General features: G+C 50.0%; 1 protein-coding gene across 6 annotated transcripts in view; it reads right to left on the reverse strand.

Annotated features, from left to right (window-relative positions):
* Positions 1 to 21,232, reverse strand: part of NRG2 (neuregulin 2) — a 153,166-nt gene that overhangs the window by 70,608 nt on the left and 61,326 nt on the right. For 2 of the 6 annotated variants that reach the window (XM_088063527.1, XM_014253053.2), the window contains exon 1: positions 12,257 to 12,396. The exons of the other annotated variants lie outside the window; for them this stretch is intronic. In XM_088063527.1, coding sequence (XP_087919653.1) covers positions 12,257 to 12,344 — 88 coding nt within the window. In that variant the 5' untranslated portion in view covers positions 12,345 to 12,396. Of the gene's footprint in view, positions 1 to 12,256; positions 12,397 to 21,232 lie in introns of those variants that run through there. 6 annotated transcript variants of the gene reach the window in all.

The raw sequence follows: 21,232 nt of genomic DNA on the forward strand, positions 1-21,232 counted from the left end.
AACATTCAGCTGAACTTAGGTCAAGAGAAGATGGCTTTTGAAAGCCTTCCAATGGTTCATTTGCAATAAATGGCTGAGAAATAAATCATTTCAGCCCTGATGAGTCCTCAAGCAGCCAACTCTGTTAGCAGGGCAACTCCAGCCGTGAGGAACAGGGGGAGGCTTCAGTGACACATGGGGACTCGTGACAGGCACAGGAAGCAGCCAGGGAGGACCACCAGGCTGAGGGAGGCTGAGATGTTGGGTCTGACCATGCTCTTTGCTAGACAAGAGCCCCACTTAATGCAGCAAGTATCACTTAGTGCTTCTGAATACTTCCCAGTGGGGAAGTCTTCTGCATTCTCTCATGGACAGGGCTGGTTTCCTGCCCTGACGCCCAGAGGCACGAAACCCCTGCCTGCATTTTTCCCCAGTTTATCCAGATGTCAGCATGCCTGTGCCTCATGTAAATGTCTGCATTTCTGCCAGCCCTGCTCTGCTCTTGCCTTCAGTGACTGCAGTGACAACAACTTCCAGAGGATGCGAATAAAACCGGCCAGGAGGAGCCAGGGATGTCTGGGCTCCCACCTTTGGCCTCGTATGACATAGGCAATGCTACATTCACACCACTCTCTGTACTGTCACGGTGTCCCTTCTCCTTTCAGAGACCTCAGGTTTTGATCCTGGGGGGTGCAAGGTGTTTCAGGGCCCCTTCCTGCTCTCCCAAAGGCAAAGGATTTGAATTCACAGCCAGAAGTTGGGATGTGAGACCTTAGCTCAGCAGGCACAGTCTACCCACAGATCACCTTCAGCTCCCCAGAGCATCATTTCCCAGGTTTGGCATGGTGGGACTGAGCCAGTGCTGGAGGGCTGGATCTGAGGAGAAAGCTTCAGGAAGCTTCACGCTCTGGCATGGCTGGGACACAGATGACAGCTGGGTGACCAGTCCAACAGCTCTGACCAAAGCAGAACACCCTGCAGAGGCACCTCCAGCACTCTGAAGGGCTCCTGATTCAGGACAGCGCATCGAGCTGAGCCCCAGGATGCTCTGGCAGGTTTGGGTTCAAGCAGCTAATCCGAGCCCAGGGCTGAGGAAGGGGGACTGTCCTGCTCTGCATGGCCTCTGTCCCGTGCAGCATCTCCAGGCGGTACCAGAAGCCCCGAGCAGGCTCTGCTCTGAGGTGCTGCCCCTTTTCTGGGTGCACAAAGAACAGCCTCCACTCCCAAGCCCTCACCTCCCGTGCACTGCTGACCCAAGGCCAGCTCAGAGCAGAGCTGCCACAAGAGCCCTTGGCTGTCCAGGTTGAGTGCAGCTGCTCCACCAAACCCAGCCAGTTAAAACACCGGTGTTGTTCTGCAGGATAAGAGGTTGAAGGCAGGACTGTGGTGCAGAACAGTCCTTTCCCTTTAAATTCACACCCTAGGCCAAGCATGTTTTGCAAGAGCCTCCCTGTGCAGACAAGCCCCGAGGCTCCAGTGCAGAAAAACACTGCTGCTGGGGGAAGCACCCAAAGCCTTCTGAGGCGGCTGCTGTGCCTGCATGTGGCAGAAGAGATGGACAGCCCCAGAGAAATGGGCTCTCCATCACCAGAGAAGACACTCTGTGTCTCTTCTGACCTGCAAAAAAAGACCAGGAAGAAAAGAAGGGGAAAGGAGGAGAGGAGGGGACAGATAGACACCACACAAGTGGCTCTGCTTGTTTGGAAATCATGAACCGGGCCTCTTCTTCTTGAAAATGGTGAAGTTGAACTAAACAGGAGATTTCCACCTAGAGATGTGTTTGGGGCTTGCTATTATCTTTGATGTTGTGAATGTTTAAGGCCCAGATAGGAGACACTGTCTGGCTCTGTCCTGCCATGACAAAGGGTAAGAAAAATTGGAGAGTCCCAGGAAATAAAGCAAGTACAGCACCTGGGGCTTTACGGGAAATACCAGATTATCACAGCTCTGGCAATAAAACCAAAACTGCCAGCAGAGCTTCAGATTACAACTTCTTCTTTCTTCCCTTCTAAGCCCCCAAAATGAACAAGACACCTACCTAACCCCACAAGAAAACCAGAGCTGTGACTCACAGAATCTCCCTCAAACAGCGACTCAAAACACTACCAACACAAAAATGTTACAACACATGAAATGAGCAATGGCCCTGCCAACACAAGGCTGCTTCTTAAAATTGCATGGCCTGCCCACATTTTCTAAATATAGGATAGACAAGGAAACCTCTCTAAAAGTCTTAATAATAAAAAAAAACCAACAAAATACATGCTACATGGACAGAGAGGGTTTTGAAAGCTGTTATCAGCATATTTCCATTGCACTGCAAACTTTGCCATTCCTGCTTTCTCTTCTGTCCTGCAGATGCAGGTAGGATGGATAAGCTTGACCACAAAAAGGAGAAATTCCCTGAATTGCAGCTTAGTAAAGTCCCAAACAACAAGAGCAGCTTCTTGTCTGCAGATTCAGGAGGGCAGTCTGGGAGTGTGCCAGGAGAAGAGCCAGAAGTATTATTGAGAAGAATTAAAGCTTGGGAGGTCTGTGGGAGCCAGGGTCACTTGGCATGGGCAGGGTCTGCAGCACCCACAGCATCAGCAGCAGGGCAGAGCAGCAGCGCTGCCCCCTCCTCAACAAATGAGCTGAGAGAGGAGCCCTGGGGAGCCAAAAGCTTGCCAGAGGGGCTCTGTGCTGGGGCTGCACAGCCCCAGGTTTTACTGTGCCTTTACTGCTGCTCTGCCAGTGGTATCCAACAGCAGAATCCCCTCAGGACACGTCCCTGTGGCATTGCCCCTTCCCCTGCTTCCCACAGCAGAGAGCCAGGAACCTCTGCCCACGACATTTTTCACTTGACAGCTTTCCTTGGGTTACCAACAAACCTTTTCACCCTCGTGCCTGAAAGTGCACAACCGTGAATCAGGAGAGCTGAGTCAGAGCCTCAGTGGTCAGGATCTGGCTGCTGCAGTGCTGCTGAGTGTTGGGGGGGTGGGCACTGCCCTCCCACCCCCAGCCTCCCACAAGAAACCCCAGTGCTCATTTAGCCGTCATCTGAAACCATTCCTCCAGATTTTTAGCCTTTCCTCCCCCCAGCTACCACCATATTTGCCAAGATATTTGATAGGACAAGGGAAAATGGATTTAAACTGAAAAAAAAGTAGGTTTAGATTGGATGTTAGGAAGAAAATCATCCCTGTGAGGGTGGGAAGGCCCTGGCACAGGTTTCCCAGAGAAGCTGTGGCTGCCCCATCCCTGGAAGTGTCCAAGGTCAGGTTAGATAGGGCTTGGAGCAACCTGGGATAGTGGAAGTCCCTGCCCATGGCAGGGGTGGAATGACGTGAGCTTTAAGTCCCCTTCCAACCCAAACCAGTTTGTGATTTTATGATTCAAGGTGACCCTCCTGAAATCCATCCTTGTTTCTTCATGGATCTTAAACCTTGATACCTTTGAGCCACATGTCTGCTTCTAACAGCAGAGAGATCTCCTTATTCCTACGTGGTCTCACTGGCCCTGCTGGACAGAAAAGGGGGGAGTCAGGACTCAGCAGGGTGGGCAGTGGGAAGGAGAGACAGGAATTGGCAGTTCATGCTGCCTCCCATCTTTTTTGGGATGAAAGGTTCAGATTCTGGACAAAGAGTATTCATACCTGGAAGAACTGGGAGAGGTAACCCTGGACTGAGTTGGAAATGTTCTTTCAAGCAGAGGAGCAGCGTGGTCATTATCATGCACACACTGCTTTTGTGTCATCGTTTCATGAAAGATCCAGGGTAATTTTAGGTTTGGGCTGACTCGTTTTTGCTTGGTCATATAACTGGCATCTCTGCAATGTCAGGATCTCTCCTGAGATGCAAGTTTCAGCTGTGTTTGTTACCCCACAGCTATTCAGAGAGTTTATTTTAGCATTCATTAAACGTGCCTCTCACGCAGCCTCTCAGCACAAATACAGAAACCTAATCTCATTTATTGACAAATGTGAAGCAAAATATACTTCCATGCCAAGGAGTTCATTGCATTCTTTGTCCTTGCCCTTCAGGCAAAAGCCTGAATAAGCAGATGAAACACGAAAGATCTCTGCAAGGGAAACGAGCTGTGCCTGGGGCAGTGATCAGGGAGACTCCTGGCCTCTGAAAGACATCCTGCCCTGCTCCAGCACCTCCACCCCTGGATCCTGTGAGCATGGGACCTGTTAGCAAAGCTCTCTGGATCCGAATCACTTGAACACTCAGCCCTTTCCAGACATCAGATTCACAGCACAAGAGCCTCAGCTCATTCTGCTGGTGGCAAAGCCGGAGCCCAGCGCTGGGATCTGCTGAGATGTGGAGCTGGAGCTGCTGTGCCCATCCATGGTGGCATCACAGAGCAGGGCAGGTTGAGGAAACCCTGTACCACCAATTCCTCTTGCCTCCAAGCTCTGCAATGGAGCTCAGACAGGTGGGTTGGGTTTTTTTTTTTGCTTTTCAGTGCAGCTGAGGTTTCTCTCCTGCAGAGAGCAGCAGGTTTGCACGGGCACAGCTAACTCTCGTTACCTTGTGTGCACAAGGACCGTGCTAGCGGCTGGAAGATCCTCCTTCCCTCTGGCCCAAACTCCACATCCCTCTCTGCCAGCCCTGCCCCGCTCCCCTGAGCTGGGGAATGGGCACAGGAGACAGGCACCAGAGCAGCCAGGCCGTGCTGGGGAGCACCTTTGCCTCCGTTCCCTGTCCCGGCGTCTCCCGGGAGCATCCATTCCCCATTCCCTGCTGGCACCTGAGCTCCTTGGCTGATCGTCCTTCTCACATCAGGAATGTGGCCAACACCAGGAGCTCTGAGGAGACTCCACAAATCCACATCTGCACTGCTGCTGGAAGAAGACCAGCCTGCCGCCAGAACAAGGAGATTTCTCTGAGGAACACTTGGGTCAAGCCAAGGGGGTGGGAAAGAGCTGGGACACAAAGAGCTCTTTCGGTGTGCTTTGAGCCAGAGATGGAGATGCTGAGCACGGGAGTTTTGTCAGTGGTCTGACTGGAGGAAGAGATGTACATGAGAAGGAGCATCAGGGTCAGTACAGGCTCTGCCAGAGCCGTGTGTTAGCCAAAATTGCATCTCCACACTCCCAGAGGGCTGGAGCACATCAGAAACCAGGGAATCCTTGCAAAGCCCTATGGGCTTCAAAGTGGAAGAAAAAACTCATGTGAGCACAAACATATGTACACACACACACTGAGTTTTGGAGGGGAATAAAGTCCCAGCCTTCAAATCAAAAACTGTTGAAAGCCAGAGGGTTGGATGCTCAGCTGGTACATATCACACATCCACCAACAAAGCCAGAGGAGATAGGTCAGAGAAACATCTGCTGAGAACCTGCTGGATGGATTTCAACCTGATTTTACCCTCAAATTAAGGAAATGTGCGAATTCTGACACCAAAAAAGAAGCTTCTCTGAAGGGCTTCCAAACACTGGTCAATGATGCAGGAAATCTGGTTCCAATTTTTGGGGTGTCTTTTTTTAAAAATAAACCTACTGAACACTAAAGCACCTGACTTTAGTGCAGTCTTAAGGTAAATTAAAGTTTCACTGCTTGCCTAAAGAACACTTTTTCTGATCTGCTACCAAATATCAGACTTGGAGTGTAAATGTGGTTTCCTTCCCCTCCTCATCCTCACCACAGATGAAAATCTAGCAAGAAAAACTGGGCTCTGACTTCGATTTGTAGTCCAAAATCTCAGGGGATAGTAGGGATGAAGCACACCATAGAAGAGCTGCAGGACCACCAGGCTCCTCAGAAGTTTGATCACACCATTGCTGCATGGAGACAGCCTTGTGTGGCCTATTGATCCCCTCTGCAAAGCACCTCTGCCTCGTATTGAGGAGCTCTTGCCTTCCAGACACGCCTGAACTAAAATCCATTATAAGAACTGATGGCTGAGTCTGCCAAGCCTAATTACCAGAGTTATTAATTACCTAAAATGTTTAATTTTTACCATTATCTCTTGTATTTGTTGTTACAATAACATCTCAAAAATGCAACAACGGGGCGCTGCCCTTGTTGGAGAGGAGACCATCCCAGGTCACGTTGCTTCAAACACCGTTTGTCACCTGGGCACAGCACCAGGACCAGGACCAGGACTCAGCCTGGAGGCCAGGCACACCTCTCCCTGCTCTGGACACCCCCATGGGATGTGGAGGCAATGGGCAGTTTTGCCCCATTCAGTCCCCAGTGGGTCCAGTGAGAGCTTCCCCCTTGTGCAGAGTTCCCTTCCCCAGTCATGTGATTTTGTTGTCCTGCCCCAGACAGGAGGTCAGCACAGCAGGTGATGCATGTCCAGCCCTGCTGGAGAGGCCTTCGCCCTCCCAAAGTGCCTTCCCTGCCAGCACGTCCCTGACCAGCCCCAGCGCAGCACACGCTGCCAGGAGCCAGGGCAAGGAGCTCCACAAGCACCGAGGGACTCTGGGGGAGCCAGGAGTGCTGGGAGGCTCCTACCCAGCTTTCCACAGCCTCCAGCCTCACCCTCAGCCACACAGGTGCAGCTTTTCCAGAGGAAAGCTCCAGGTTATCCACAGCCTCTGCTCTGAGCACTCCTTCTAGCACAGACATCCAGGCTTTATTGGGATTTCACAGTCTCGTGACTCCTCAGCCAAAGGAAACAGCCTGGATTTAGGATCCTAGGCATGAGCTGCATCTCTCAAGCTCCTCTTGAACTTGATTTCTTCAAGAGACACTGTGGTTTTTATGGAGCTTTGCTGCCAGAAGAAAGCAAGCACACCCAAGCAGGAGGTGTGTTACCCAAAGCTCCACTCCTTCCATATCCTGAGAGCTGTAACAGAGCTCTCAGGCACTGGAAGAGGCACAGGGTCATACATTCCCTAGGCTGAACATCCCCCCTCGTGCACCTGAAAGCACTCATTGGAATCTGAGGGAAAAGGAGAAGGGGTCAGAGGAACAGGAGGCTCATCTCCCTCAGGAGTTATGCCACAGGACAACCTGCCCATGTCTCATCCCACCTTCTCCTGGCAGTTTTTGGCTGCAGTTCCATTGGAGCTCAGCTCTGAGCTGAGTCTCGGGCTCAGGGCAGTGCTCAGAGCAGGACTCAGGCAGTCCAGAGGCAGGAGGAAGGATGTCAAAGCCAGGCAGCTCGTGGCAGCACAGCTTTCCTTCAGCCAGGCTGCAGCTGGAGCCCATCACGTTAATGAGGCAGGAGAATGAGCTGAGCACATGACCCCCAAGGTCGGCAGCCAGGCTGTGCTCAGCCCCTCTCCAGATGTTCCTCCTCTTTCCAGAGACTGCCTTTCCCAGGTTACTCACACCTCCAAAAAGGGATTGGAAATGGAATGCCCAGAGCTCTGACTCACCAGCTTTTGGATCTATAGTGGGATTACTTACTAATGTACTGTTCTGCATCCTGCCCCTCTGCCAGGCATTCCTAGCCCTGTAGTCTGCCTGAGTGGCTGTTCCTCAACCCTGCTGGGTCCCTCTCCCCTAACTCCTGCTCGTGTTAACACCTGACACTGTGAGCCATGGACAGTGGAGGAACAGAGCTGCATGTTCTGTTCAATCCCTCCTTCAGCAGGGCTCCACTGAAGACCAGAAAGGAGCTGGGATTTATCTCTTCCTTTACCCCAGCGTGAATCACTGGAGCTTGTGAGTCAGACCCCCTCCATTCCCGAAGCTGAGCGAGTCCCTGCACGTTCCCCGGTGCGCGGTAACTGTCCCCATGTGTGCTTCCAGCCACATGGAACACCAGCCCATGGATTGAGCCAGTGGAAACACGCATGTGGACAGATCCTGGAGCACAGCTGACATCTGGTACCTTGTGTGCCTGGGTGTTTATAGAGAACAGAGCTGCTACTGTAGGATATCCGCTGTGGGTTATTCTTCTTGTAAACAAACCTTCTTTTTGGCTAATATTTCCACGAGCTCCTTAGAACTGCAGCAGAAAACTGAGAACAAATCAGGAGCATGTTCACACAGCCCACACGGAGGTGCCTTGGCTGGCAGTCAGTTGTGCTGCTGTTGAGTATCTCTGAGGCCACGAGCTTTCACCACAAAGGCTGCACTCAGCATCTGCAAGGGGCTTTCACATCTGTCCCCAAACTCTGTGGTAACGTGGCAGCACCCTGAAGCAGCCCAGGCTCACAGACCTGGGCAATGTGCACCTGCTCCTGCTACAGTCCCACTGCTGGCTCCTGCCCAGGGGCACCTTCCCCTTCAAGCTTTGGGAGTTTCAATTGCAATACCCTTCTGCACAACCTTTCAACCAATTCCTGACTCATCTGGGGGCTGAGGTCAAGCCAGTTCCTACTGAAACATGAGATACTCTCTGCAGAGACTCTTCACCTGCTCTCTGAGTAGTTTTCCAGCATTAGCAATTGCCATGGGCAGTTCAAGAGAAAGCACAGTGCCTGTGCTGCCAGCTTGTTAGCACTGACAAACAACAAAAAGCTGAAGCACACACAGTGTTTTTCCTGAACACCAAATAAAAATAAGAGGGAATGCCTGGAATTGCTGGGGAATTTAACTAACCAAATGCTTTACATTTCTCTGGTCTTTTCTCCCCAAGCGACCTCACAAAAGTACAGATGAAATGCAGACCCTTTTCAACTTGCTCCTTGCCTATCTCACTTAGCAAGGCTTCCTCCAGCCCTTTTTTCTTCTCATCCCAATCCCCTGCCACAGCTCTGCCTCTGCTCAGCCCTGCTGTGAACGTTGGTGTTGGTCTTGGTCCCTTTGTCTCAGTTCCCCAAAGTCTACCCCAAATCTTTCAGAATGTGCCAGGGCAGCTGCTTTTACACTCAAGGACTTGTCCCAAAGTCATGACTTTGACTCCCCCATGCCACGCACAGCAGATGATAAAATACATCTTTCCCTTGCAGTGAAGACGTTCTCTCCCAGACCTGAACTTTGTGGGAGCATTTCACATTAATTTGTGGGTCTGTTCCTACACCCCACAGCTCACGTAGCCCCTGCAGGGTGTGCCTTCCACGTGTGCTGGGTGGGACACAGGCCCTCTGTTTTTCAATGCATGTCACAAACGTCTAGAAGAGGGATCCCGATGGTTTGTTTTCATAGGTGGACACCATCTCCCTCTGGAGGCCTTCACAGGCTCTTCCACTGGCTAAAGCTGTAGCCAAGTCACTCACTTTAGGACAGCTGCATCACTAGAGGCAGGAAAAAGTGAGTTTAGGTTATAGAGAGTCCTCAGAACAAAGCTAGCACTTCACATGGGATCAGCAATCCTCTTTTACACATTCACGGAAGCCAAAACAATTGTGTTAAAAGCTGCAGTGGAAGACAAATCCTCTCCTCCCCTGAGTTTTAGAGACCTCAGGGGAAATCCAGCACAGCTCATGGCACATGGATGCTCTTTCCTCAAACTACTGTTTCAGCCCTCTCTTCCTTCCAGAGGCTTTTCTGCTGCTCTGGTTCACTGGCAGTGAAGAGCTCTACCTGGGGCAATTCCCCTGGAGCAGCTGGCAGGGCTGGGACATCACCTCTGGAAGTCCAGGTGAGCCCTGGCCATGCCACAGCTGTCCTGGGGCTCTACAGAGCACACCCCAAAGGGGTGTCTGAGTGTAACTTTCCATGCAGACATCTAGGATCACAAGGGTACATCAAGCCTGTCAGAATGTCATAGGGATCAAAGTTTGTCCCTCAGCAGAGGCTGCTCAGGGGTGCAGTGTGAAGGATGAAGGCTTTGCACATTGCCATCATTCCCTTACTTTCCCCTGTGCAGACAATCTAATGAGTGTTCCTGTCCTGATATCCACAGAGACTGCAGGAGTCTCTGCAGGAGGAGGAATTTTTGTAGATTCCTCTTCTGCCTACTGGTTTCAGGAGGGTCAGCACATCCCATTTGCAGGGAAATTCTACAGCCAGGGAAAACAGAGAATACAAATCCGCCCAACAGTGCTCAGACAGTGGCCTGGTGTGTGCCAGGGCTGGGTTTCTGCCTGGGCATGCTGGAGAGCAGTCTGAGGTCCAGCCTCAAGCTGAAGAAATGGTCCAAAGGATGATCTGCTGCCCAGAGTGAGGGTCTGTGTGCCTGGACTGGGGCACCCACTCAGAAGTGGTTGGAGGAAGAACTCCTCACTTCTAAAGGCTCTTTTGGGGAACTGTTGCTATGGTGTCCCTTAGACCACATAGCAAAGGTGACCCATGATGTGAAAAGGTGATCTCAGGTTCCATTAGACCCAACCAGCCCAACCCAAAGTGGGGTTTGATTCAGGGACACCAGACAAGCAAGTGTCTTCTTCTAATGGACAGAGCAAAGAGAGGGCAACCTCTGTAGCAATGCAGGGCAAACGAGCGACCTGGATCTAAACAATCCAGTTAACAAGGAATGCAAATAAAAGGATGCCATGCAAGCCAAATATAGAACCTTTCAGTTCTCTGGCTGAGGTGCAGACAGAATCATGGAGTCATAGACTCATGGAATCATTTAGGTTGGAAAAGACCTCTAAGATCAACAAGTCCAACCTTTGACCAATCAACACCTTTTCAACCAGACCAGAGCACTGAGTGCCACATCTTGAACACCTCCAGGGATGGTGACTCCACCACCTGACCAATGCAATCATCCCCAGTTCTACCCTGGATCCATTAGTAGGGAGAAAGGGGGTTTGCACTTCAGCCAAGGTTGTGGGATTTATATGTGATAAAACAGCCTGGCAATGCATCTCAGCAGAAGACTTGGTTGTCAGAGGGAGTAAAGACAGGTAAAGGGTCTTTTTCTCTCCAGGGCAGTGAACTACTGCAGGGCTTTGATGTGGCACTACAAAACTGAGCCTCAGCTCACAGCTGGCCCTTCCCAAAGCAGGTGGCTGCTCCTTGGGCAGTCCCAGTGTGCCTCATGTCCCCGCTGTGCCCCAGCCAGTGCCTCCCAGTGCACCCTCCTGCTCCCAGCAAAGGAGATGCCCACGCTGCAGGCACTGCCCTGTGCCCTCTGCACATTTCAGAGGCAGGGGAATGCTGGTGATGGCTTGAGACAGCCCCCAACCCCTGCACCCTCCTGAGCCCCCAGGGCAGAGCCCGTCATCTTCAAGCGGCTGTTGCTTCTGCCTGGTGATTCCAAGCTCCCTGTCTTGAAGCTTTCCCAAAAGCCTCCTCCCAGATCCCACAGCAACATCAGCTCTGTTCTGATGTCACCAGCCTGCCACGGCATCAGCACCCACTGCCACCCCAGCAGCTCGGGGCAGAGGTGCTGGAGGAGCCCCTGCTCTGGGCACAGCAGGGTCTCCATGCTCAGGGTAAAGGGATGAAAAAGGGAAGGGGCAAATCCTGCCAGCTGTGATGCCAGTGAAGCCAGAACAAACCTGCTCAGGTCAAGAGCGGTCACTCATGTCACTGCAGCAGGACCAAGAGCAGAACTGCAGCCAGGCAAGTGAGCAGCTGAGCTGACAGGCTCAGGACAGGAGCCGGTCCAGCTTGGAGCCTCTTTTAACACTGATAAAACACAAAGCCTGACACAGTTGCTGCTCTCTCCAAATGCATTGCCAGATAAACTACAGATAAGAAACAGCCCAGGATAATCCCTCCCTGATGCCATGAGAGAGAAAGGAATTACACTGGGCTGCATTACCACCAAATCTCCTGTATCTTTCCAAGACAGTTTTTGCACTACCCGTGTACTCAGGAATCGAACTGTATCCGTTAAAACGTTTAATCCTGGCAGTATCATAAATATTGCCTTACTCAGTCAGCAAGGAGCAGCCTGGTCTCTGAAGAACAGCCTGATTTCAGGAATATCAGCATTATCAGCAAAGAGCCCATGTGTCTTTCACTACAGGTCATTGCAGTCACCTCAAAAACCGAAGCTATAACTCAAATCTGATCTCTGAGAGTTGGTCTGTCTCAAGGAACAGTACCTGTGACCCTCCAAAATTATGGCTTTTGATATTTACCTCAAGAAGAAGCAAGAAAACAACCAGCTAAACAGCAAATCACCACACAGCAGAACCCCCAGAGAATCAGCACAAACCCCCTCAATTCCCATATCACCATGACAGGAGCTGAGTACTGCTGATCATGAAAGAGCAGATTGCCCTGAATAGTCTTGGGGCTTTGGGTATTTAAACATAGAAAAAATAAAAAAAATAGAAGAAGGAAGGAAAAAAAGAGAGAAGATGAAGAAGAAAGCAGACCTGTAACAAAAGCAGACCTATAACAGCATGAAATATGAATGAGATGCAGAGATTTGCACACTCGCCTGGCAAACAGTCCCTGGCATTTGCACCCTCATGCAACCCACAAGTATTTTCCTGCTGGCTTATCTCTTCTTCCTTTAAGTAAAATTTGTTAAAAATGGGAAGTACCTTTTCCTGGGTCAGGTTCTCTTTCCCCTTTTTTCCCTTCTTTGTTCTTTTTGCTCTTTCCTTTCCCTTTTTTCTTGTTCTCGGACATTCTGCACAAGTGTTTACAGTCTCAGGAAAAGACAGTCCACACCAGATCTATATGCCCCACGACTGCTACTCCAAATGTTACTTGCCAGCTGCAACTTCCGACTGTTCTTATATTGTTTCTGACACAGACAACACCCACCACTGGGTGGAGAAGCAAAACTTTAACCGTTTGCTCACTGCTCCCAGTTGGCTGAGGAGATGCCTTGGGTTGCAGTGGGAGGGTGAGGGAAACAGGGCTACGGGACAGGAGAAGCTCACCCAGGAGTGTCCTGGACACATGAAGTCCAGAGATGGTTTTCCACTTGCTGATTCTGTCTCTGACTGAAAGTAAGTTCTGGACAGCTTCTGGAGCATCACAGAAATGAGTGTTCTGGGGAGCTGCTGAGGTTCACACAGTCATATGAGAGAGGCAGTGGAGTCTAAAGAAAAGGGCAGAGATGTGCCAGCCATTTTCATTTTGCCTTAATCCTGCAGAGGGGTTAAGTTGGCCTTTCTCTTCCTATTGTTGTTCCCACCATAAATCAGAGTGACTCCACCTGCCCTTGCACCCAGCTCTTTGCTGTCCCAGGAAGACTTTCCAAAAGTTAGGAATAGCTGGAGAGCCCTTACCTTCACTTCTTGTCTCTGTCCTCCATCTCTGGGAGCTCTAGGTGGTTGGTTAAGCCCACCTCTCACCTGCTTGGGGGTTAATCAGGCCCTTCCCACAGTCCAACACGTGATGAGAGACTCAGCCCAGTCCCCTTCTGCAGGGCTGCCCATGCTGACATCACCTCAAAAGTCCGTCAGAATCGTCAGCTGGAAAGCCCCAGAGAACTTGCCAAATCACTCCCAGAAGCAGCTAAGGGCTTCAAAGGCCCAAAGGAGCCAGGAGTTGTAGGGCACTGGGTAGCACATTTGATCCAGTTATCCATGAATCAAACCCAGTTCCGCACTGGTGAGCAAAGCGTGTCCTCCAGAGACGCGCGCCCGCCTGGTGTGTGGACATCAAGAAATGAACGAGGTATCAGCCCCCTTGGGATCCTCTCCCAGTGGTTAATCACCCTCATTGTTAACAATGTCTGCCTACTCTGAAGTGAAATATCTGGCTTCACTGTCCAGCCATTGTTTCTTACTCTTGTTTTCTCATCTAGATTAAAAAGCTCTTCAGCAACTGGTATTTTCTCCCATGGAAGTACTTACACTCTGTAATCAAGTTATCCCTCAATTTTCTTTTTTGATAAGCTAAACAGATCAAGTTTGGTTTTTTTCCATTCCTTGCTGTATGGCATTTTCTCCAGCTCAGGATCATATCTGTGGCTATCCCATTTTGCAATATCCTACTTAAGCTAAGAACACAAAAACCAGGCGCTATTCCATTGTCTCTTGTGGACAGAGGAAAATACAGAGGCAAAATCCCTACTGCCACCCATTCCCAGCCTTTTAACTCCCAAGTGCTACATTCAGGCACTGGGCTTCACATGGAAAATCTGTCCCTCTGTGTTTCTACTGCAGCTCCCATCAAGTCCCTGCTCTGCCAAATGGAGTCACCAAGAGGAATTATTTTGCTCTCTCACAGCCCCAGTCTCTGTGGTGAAGCTTCATTTTGTTTCCAAGGGGCCAGTATGCCAAGCCACACCGGGTACCCTCTCTAGCTTCTTTCTCCTCACAGTCTCTGTCTCTCTTGCTGATTTTATGAGCATTTTCACCTCCAGGTTTCTGGTGACGATGATCTCACAGAAACACCTCATGGAGCAGTGACCTCCTGCCAGCACTGGCTTTCTGGTGTTAGTCAAGCACTCCTTCACTCGTATGTGAGGGGTAGAGACCTCCCAACACTGCCCTCGCAGTTAGAGCAGAGCACATCATCACACTGAGCACTGGGGCACAGCCTGAGGAGAAGCTCAGATGCGAACACCAGACAGCGCCTGAGCAAACCTGCTCTGAACTATGACGTAAAAGCTCCCAAGTTGCCTGATTTGGAGTCTAACATACGTTGTTTTAACCTAGAACCATAGAATGGTTGTGGTTGGAAAGGACCTTAAAGCTCATGTTATTCCACCCCTGCCATGGGCAGGGACACCTTCCACTAGACCAGGTTGCTCCAAGCCCTGTCCAACCTGGCCCTGGACACTTCCAGGGATGGGGCAGCCACAGCTGCTCTGGGCACCCTGTGCCAGGGCCTCCCCACCCTCACAGGGAAGAATTTCTTCCCAATATCTAATCAAAACCTACCCTGTTTCAGCTTACGGCCATTTCCCTTATCCTCTCACCCTATGCCCTTGTGAAAAGTCCCTCTCCAGCTCTCCTGTAAGCTCCTCTAGGTACCTGAAGGCTGCTATAAGGTCTCCCTGAAGCCTCCTCTTCTCCAGACCCTCCCTGTTTCCTTGTCACAGGACAGCAGTAGTCCATCCTACTGATTCTTTTCCAAAAGCAAGGTAATAGTGGTTACTGACCAGTTAGTGTCTTCTGGGTCATTATGAATGATGAATCCCACATGGTTATTCCACTCTTTGGCTCATTACCATATTTCTCTTAGCTAATATGTTTGTAAAGTCCTGTAATTTTGTACTTGAGCTCGACTTGATAGGCAATTTCCCTCCAGACGTCTTTAAGCTTGTTGTCTACACATCGTAATTCCAGATGTACCTGGACTGCTACCTATTTTTCTCTTTACTAAATTTGTCAACCTTCTTATTGCTTCCAGCTGTGCATTTCAGAGCTACCAAGATAGGACATCAATGGGCTAAACCTTGCCCACATTCCTGACTCTGAAATCTCTGCTTTCTTGGCCTCTGCTCAAAGAGCTCCCAGTTCTACTCATTTTCTTGAGAACGTTTTAACACCCAACCAATTTCACCCAGTTTTCCTCAGCCTGGGAAAACACTTCCTTGGAATCCCCAGGAGTGTTTTATACCTGATTACAAATGATATATATGTATCATATGTAATATGATATTTATGTACTCCTATGTACGATTAGAGGTCCCATCTCGTATCTTGTATGAATGGAAACCCACCATGGGCACTGTCCCCAGGCCAACCACGAGGGATTAACACAGCCCCTAAATCCATAAAACAGCATTTACCAGGCATAACGAGGCCCAAACCCAATACTCTTGATTTTGGTGTTAAATCTGCCGAGTTTTGAGGTACTTGGATGTTTTACTCCTAGGGATATCTGCCTTGCCAGCAGCAAGGCAAGTGTGTCCCAAATGGATGTGTGTCATAAAAAACACATTTTCCTCCCTCCTTGCTTTTCTTTTGCAATTTTATTTTCATCCTGAAATAGCTATTCCCACTAATTTCTTCCCATAAGGACAGTATTTTTAAGCTCCTCCCCACCATCTCTGAAGATAAACTATAGCTCTTCCTCCACTCCAGCAAACTTGTCTCCATTCCTGTTAAAGACACAAAGTCTGTGTGTTCATGGGATCACCTTTCCAAAGTCCTTGCATTTAGCAGAGGTTTCTAAAGGCAACAAGTGCAGCTAAGATGATGCCATACCTTTTCTTCCCCCACACTTTTTCCAAATGAATGAATAATCCAAGATTCCCTGCTGCTGAACAGGGCTCAGAGGGTGAAGCTGTGCACAGCTCATCTTTAGCACCAGGAAATTACAATCTAAGTCAAAGAAGAAGTGGCAGTGTGTGGCTTTGCCCCACCATCCTGAGCAGCCTGGGATTTGTGATGGGAAGGAACAGCACCAGCAACACCCAATGTGGCTATTTTTGTACCTTGGCTCAATCCCAGTCTCGCCTGTGACAGGTGAGGAATATTACATGCAGATTAATTTTTACCTTGGCAGGTGTACATCTTGTACATCTGGATACCTTATCCAATGGGCTGGCCCCCGTCCCAGCTAGGGACCTGCCCCTCCAGATCCAGCTTTATCATGGATCATATGGAATATGCTGTCTCCTGAGCAATCACAACACCCAGCACGCATTCAGCACGCGACTTCAGTCCTCCTGTGGCTGCACTGATACAATTAAACCTCCCAATGGCAAGCTGATCCCAGCTTGGTGTCCCAGGTTGGTGCATATTTTAACAGCTGCACTCTCACAAGTCACTTAATATTTCATTCTAAAACAGCTTTTAATGTTTATGGCTTTAAACAGCCTCGTGGAGAGTTATAACCTAAACCACCATCAACACATGGGTTTTTCAGTCTTTACAATTCCTCTACAGCTTTAGGCTTGAAGGAGAGAAGGGATGTAATTATATAAGAGGCTGAGCCATACCTTAAGCACGGATAATTCTTGCATGGAATCCAGCATTCTGAGCAGCAGGGTGAGTTTGCCAGGCACAGAATCCTTACCCTCGTTAGGATTTGCCTATATGCAAACCCAACAAGTTTGGATCCTTTATAATCCCCTGGAAACCAGAACAGAGATCAGGCAAAAGAGAACCTCCCTACCTCATCCCCTACATAGTATCCATTGCCATCAGATGCTGTGGAATTGCTTCTTCAAACAAAGATCAGCCCGGTGGAGAACGGAGTTGGTGGAGAAGAGCGACGCTGCTGCTCTGCACTCTGGCTTCTTTCCTGGGAGGACAGAAGGCACTGCTCCCGTGCGGAACAGCAGTGTGCTCTCCAGGGAAAAACAGCCAGCTTTGCATCTGGAAAGAAATTAATACAACACCTCCCAGCCTGATGGGGATTAATAAAAAACTCTGAGCCATCACTGCTCCCTGATATTAGCTGAAACCCAGACGGCAAGCCCGTTCCAGCTCCTGCAGCCTCCGAATTTCAGGAGCGAAGTCAGGCGCGCACGCTCCACAAGCGTCTGTGGCTGCATTTACAGCAGCAGTCTTGGGAGCACAATGACCCATTTTAAATCGTGGCTTTCTCACACTCTTCCACTGTTGGCTTAACTCTGCCTTCACTGGCATCACCAGGAGGTGGCCATCAGCTTCTGGGGAACCTCTGTGTCACATTCCATGGGCTGTCCCAGAGCTGCCAGCTCCTGCTTAACGGTGGGGTCAACCCAAAATTGGTGGCAGCCAGAAATACTTGCACATTATTTCTGGAGATGTGGAATAAAGGAAGGCACAGCAGGACTGTACCTGTCAGCATCCCTTTGGCTTGTCAATGCAATCTGCTGGACACCATTTCTCTATGACTCTGTTCCTACAAGGCACAGCAGACTTGGCAAAAAGAGCTACAGCATCGTGGAAGCAGCAAAGCTGAGGCTCCTGACAAGCTGAGTCCCACCTGCAGTTTTCTGAAGAAAACCCACTGCAAAGCCCTCGTGCCACTGCTTGAGACCCTCTGGGTTATCCCCTCACAAGTATCTCCTGCCAGAAAACAAGACACTGGCACTTGCTGGACCACCAGCTCAGCACAAGCTGTGCAGGAGGTTTTTCTGCTGGTGCTGACAAGCTGGGAAAGGTATTTTTAATCTAAAAATACCATCCTTTTTGCAGCTCTTTCTGCCATATCTTTTGTTGCCATAAAGGAAAAGAGAAAAACCACTCAGCAAGTACAGCTATTTCTCTGTCCAAAAGGGACAGCTAAGCTCCACTCCAGCATCACCTGGTATCCCTGCCTTGCACAAATGACATTTTTGCCATTCTCAGTTTCCCATCTGCATTTTCCCAAATCCAGCCTCACACCCACTGCACATGCACACACAGCTCTGAAAGGGGACAAGTCTTGTGGATGCTTGATAGAGACCTGGCACAGCCAGCCCAAGTAGGATATTTCACATGGCAACTCCCTTTCCTTTTCATCCTTAAGGAATCAAACCCTCGTCCTGATAGGATTTATCACATAGCAGTTATGTCTTACAACCATACAGGGTTTTGCTCACAAAAGTGATCATGTTTTACCAAATCTTACGAATTTAATTCTGACAGCAGTCAGAAAGACAGGGAAGCACCTCCTGAAGGTGTCCTCAACCCACTGCTGACACATTTGGCAAGCCCATCCCTTGCACCCTGATGTCAGTGGGGTCAGCCAGCTTGGAGAAATCCCAGCCCTTGTTTGCAGCTGCTCCATGTGGGTGAGAAGTGGAGCTACACCAGGCTCCACTGCTGGAGAAGATGGGCACTGTGGGGTGTCTCTGTGGGTGCCCTCTGATGTCTGGGTGCCCTCCCAGAGCTGCCAGATCAGGCACTCTGGTGACTCCTGGCCCATCACAGCTGTGACACACAGTCCATGCTGAGCTTGGCTCCATCCTTGCTTTGGAAGGGCAGCGCCGAGGGCTCGTGTGTGAGCAGGCTCAGCTGATGGGCTTCATGATGGGCTTTAAATAACAGACTGAAAGATTTAAATCACAGATGCCCTTTCCATCTCTCAAACTGGGCTTCTGAGGCTGCTCAGAGCAGCCCTGCTGTGAAGTGGCACAAACTCACTCATCACTCAGGGTCAGCTCCAGTTAAGTTACTGTGTCTGTACCCATGAGCCAGCCCAGACACCTTAAAAATAGAATTCAGATCCTTGCTGACCCCTCCACCTCTGAAATCCTCCTGGATATTTATCATCTGCCATTTCCTTCAACAATTCCTCTTTATTTCCTCCTCCTGCCCCAGCAAACAACAGCAATTTCCACATGAAATCAATGAACAGGGCATCCTCCATTCACACCTCCATCCTAAGCCTCTCAACTAGGTCTGGCCAGAAAAGGCTAGGAAGTTTTGTGGAAAATTCCATGAATTCTTATGGTCTCTTTTTCTCTGGAGGCATCTCTGCTAAAGTGCTGAAGGCCCCAGCAGGTTATAGCCTCCCACAAAGAAATGGGAAAGTTGCTTTTAGGAATGTTTATGTTTAAGGGATAGCATGAAGCCTCTCCAGCTCAGCCCTTTGCCTGCTCGCGGGGTCAGTCTGGAGCTGGAGGAGTGGAAGTGGAGGCAGAGCCCGTGCAAGGGGCACTCTGACACCTCAGCTGCTTGTCTGAGTGGATCAAAGAGTGATCCTTGGCTGAGCACTGTGCCAGACCCGTGCACAGCATGCAGAGATCTGTAGGAGGTTCTGCTTCCCTGCAGCCACTCTGAGCCAGCAGCACCCCTCCCTGTCCCACACAACCATCAGTTCCTCACACCTACACCCACAGGCTGCTGCCCAGACCCACGGGATGTCTGCAAGACAAAATGCATCCAAAACCGCAGCCACACGGCCAAGGGCAGAAAAAGCACATCTTTTGTGTTAGCTCCCCCATTCAGAAGAGAATTTGGACAGGATAAAGGCTGGGCAGGAGGAACTGAGACCACGTGGAGCAAAAATGATCAGAAGCTGCTCTTGGAGTTTCCAGAGATCTGAACTTGGGTGAGAGGCTGCATGTAGGAGATCCCAGATGTGTAAGAGCTCATGAGGGTCCATAAAGGAAGGACTCACCTCGTCATGGGTCCAGCTTGCTTCTGTGCAAGCCCCAGAGAGTGCAGCTGCAAAGTCCTACCAGCGACACACCAGCATCTTGGAAAGCCTCTGCAAGGATATCAACCAGAACACCTGGGCTCTGCCTTAGAGAAATGCTTAAAAAAAAACTATTAGAGATTGTGTCTCCACCCAAATTAAGGTTCTTTCCCAGAAACCTCTTCCAGGACCTTAAAAGACCAAGAAGAGCAGATACAGCATCACTCACTGCAATGTTGTGGGGGTAGAGCATGATCAGATGGACAGGTACATTATGCAGGGCACGTGTTGTTCTGTGTTGTATTTGCCTGGTGAAAATGTGCCTGAAGCAGCAGAGTAATTGGATGTGCTGCATTTGAATCCATGGAGGAGATGCTGTGGGTTAACCCCAGTGGGCAGCTAAGCATCACAGAGATGCTGGCTCACTCCTTCCCACCCCCAGTGGGATGAGGTAAGAGAAAAGGAAGAATAAAAGCAAGAAAATTTGGGGGTCAGGGTAAAAATAACAATAATAACAACTGTTTTATAAGTGAAGGATGAGTAGAGGAGAAGAAAACAAAACAAAAATGTGATGCAAAGGCAATCACTCATCCCCTTCCATGAATACTCCATGCCCAGCCAGCTCCCAGGCAGATGGTTTAACCCATTTACTGCCAAGCATGATGCTGAGTGCTGTGGAGTATCTCTGTGGTCAGACCATCTGCCTGCCTGTGTCCCTACCAGCCTATTGCATGGCCCCAAATCTGCTCCAACCAAAGCTAGAATCTCAGTGATTTATTGGTGTCGATTTGATCAAAAAAAGCTGGAACATGGCAACTGTGAGCCACCGTGAAGAAAATTAACTTTATCCTTTCCAGGCCCAGACTGTGAGACATCCAAGGCCCTGTTCAGGTGTTTTGGGTGGCCAGGGGACAGAAGAGAGCAGGGCCACAGCTGCCAGCCCAACTCCTCATGCTCCAGGGAGAGAGATGGGCAGGGAAAAGCATCTGCTGTTGTCTCTGCCCATGGGAGAAGGGATGGAGGAGCTTGGGTGGCCTTGAGAACAGTGACATTGTCTCTCTGGGTAGGAACCAGCACAGAAAACAAGCTGCAGAGGGGATTCCTCCAGGATGTGTGGGGAAGGAGGTGGAGAGGGGAGTTCCTGGTGATTCCCAGAAATAATTCAGTATGAAAAAAAGCCTGAATTGACAGCAGCAGCTACTGAGGCAGGTGAGATCAGCCCACATGGATTCCAGGCTGCCCTCTGCCCCACCAGGAGTGGGGGAGTGCAAATCTGTGCCTTGCTCCGGGCTGCTTTAGGATCAGGGCAATGCAGAGAGCACTTTCTTTGCAGAACTCCTCTAATCCAGAGACAGAAGAGCCTGGGGGAATTATTTTGATTTTGCAGCAGGGAAGAAGCAGCAGCAAATCTGCGTTATTATTTTTGTCCTCCCCAACATGCTGCCTCTTGTGCAGGTGTGAGGGCACAGAGCACAAGAGGAGCCGTCTCCAAATTTCCATTCCCTCCCTCTTCTCACAGCCACTCCATGTATTTGGCTCCTCCAGGCTGAAGAAAG

This window comes from Pseudopodoces humilis, chromosome 17 (assembly GCF_049639895.1).
Source record: "Pseudopodoces humilis isolate 2021_Gansu_Grassland_sample_001 chromosome 17, ASM4963989v1, whole genome shotgun sequence".
Taxonomy (NCBI): Eukaryota; Metazoa; Chordata; class Aves; order Passeriformes; family Paridae; genus Pseudopodoces; species Pseudopodoces humilis.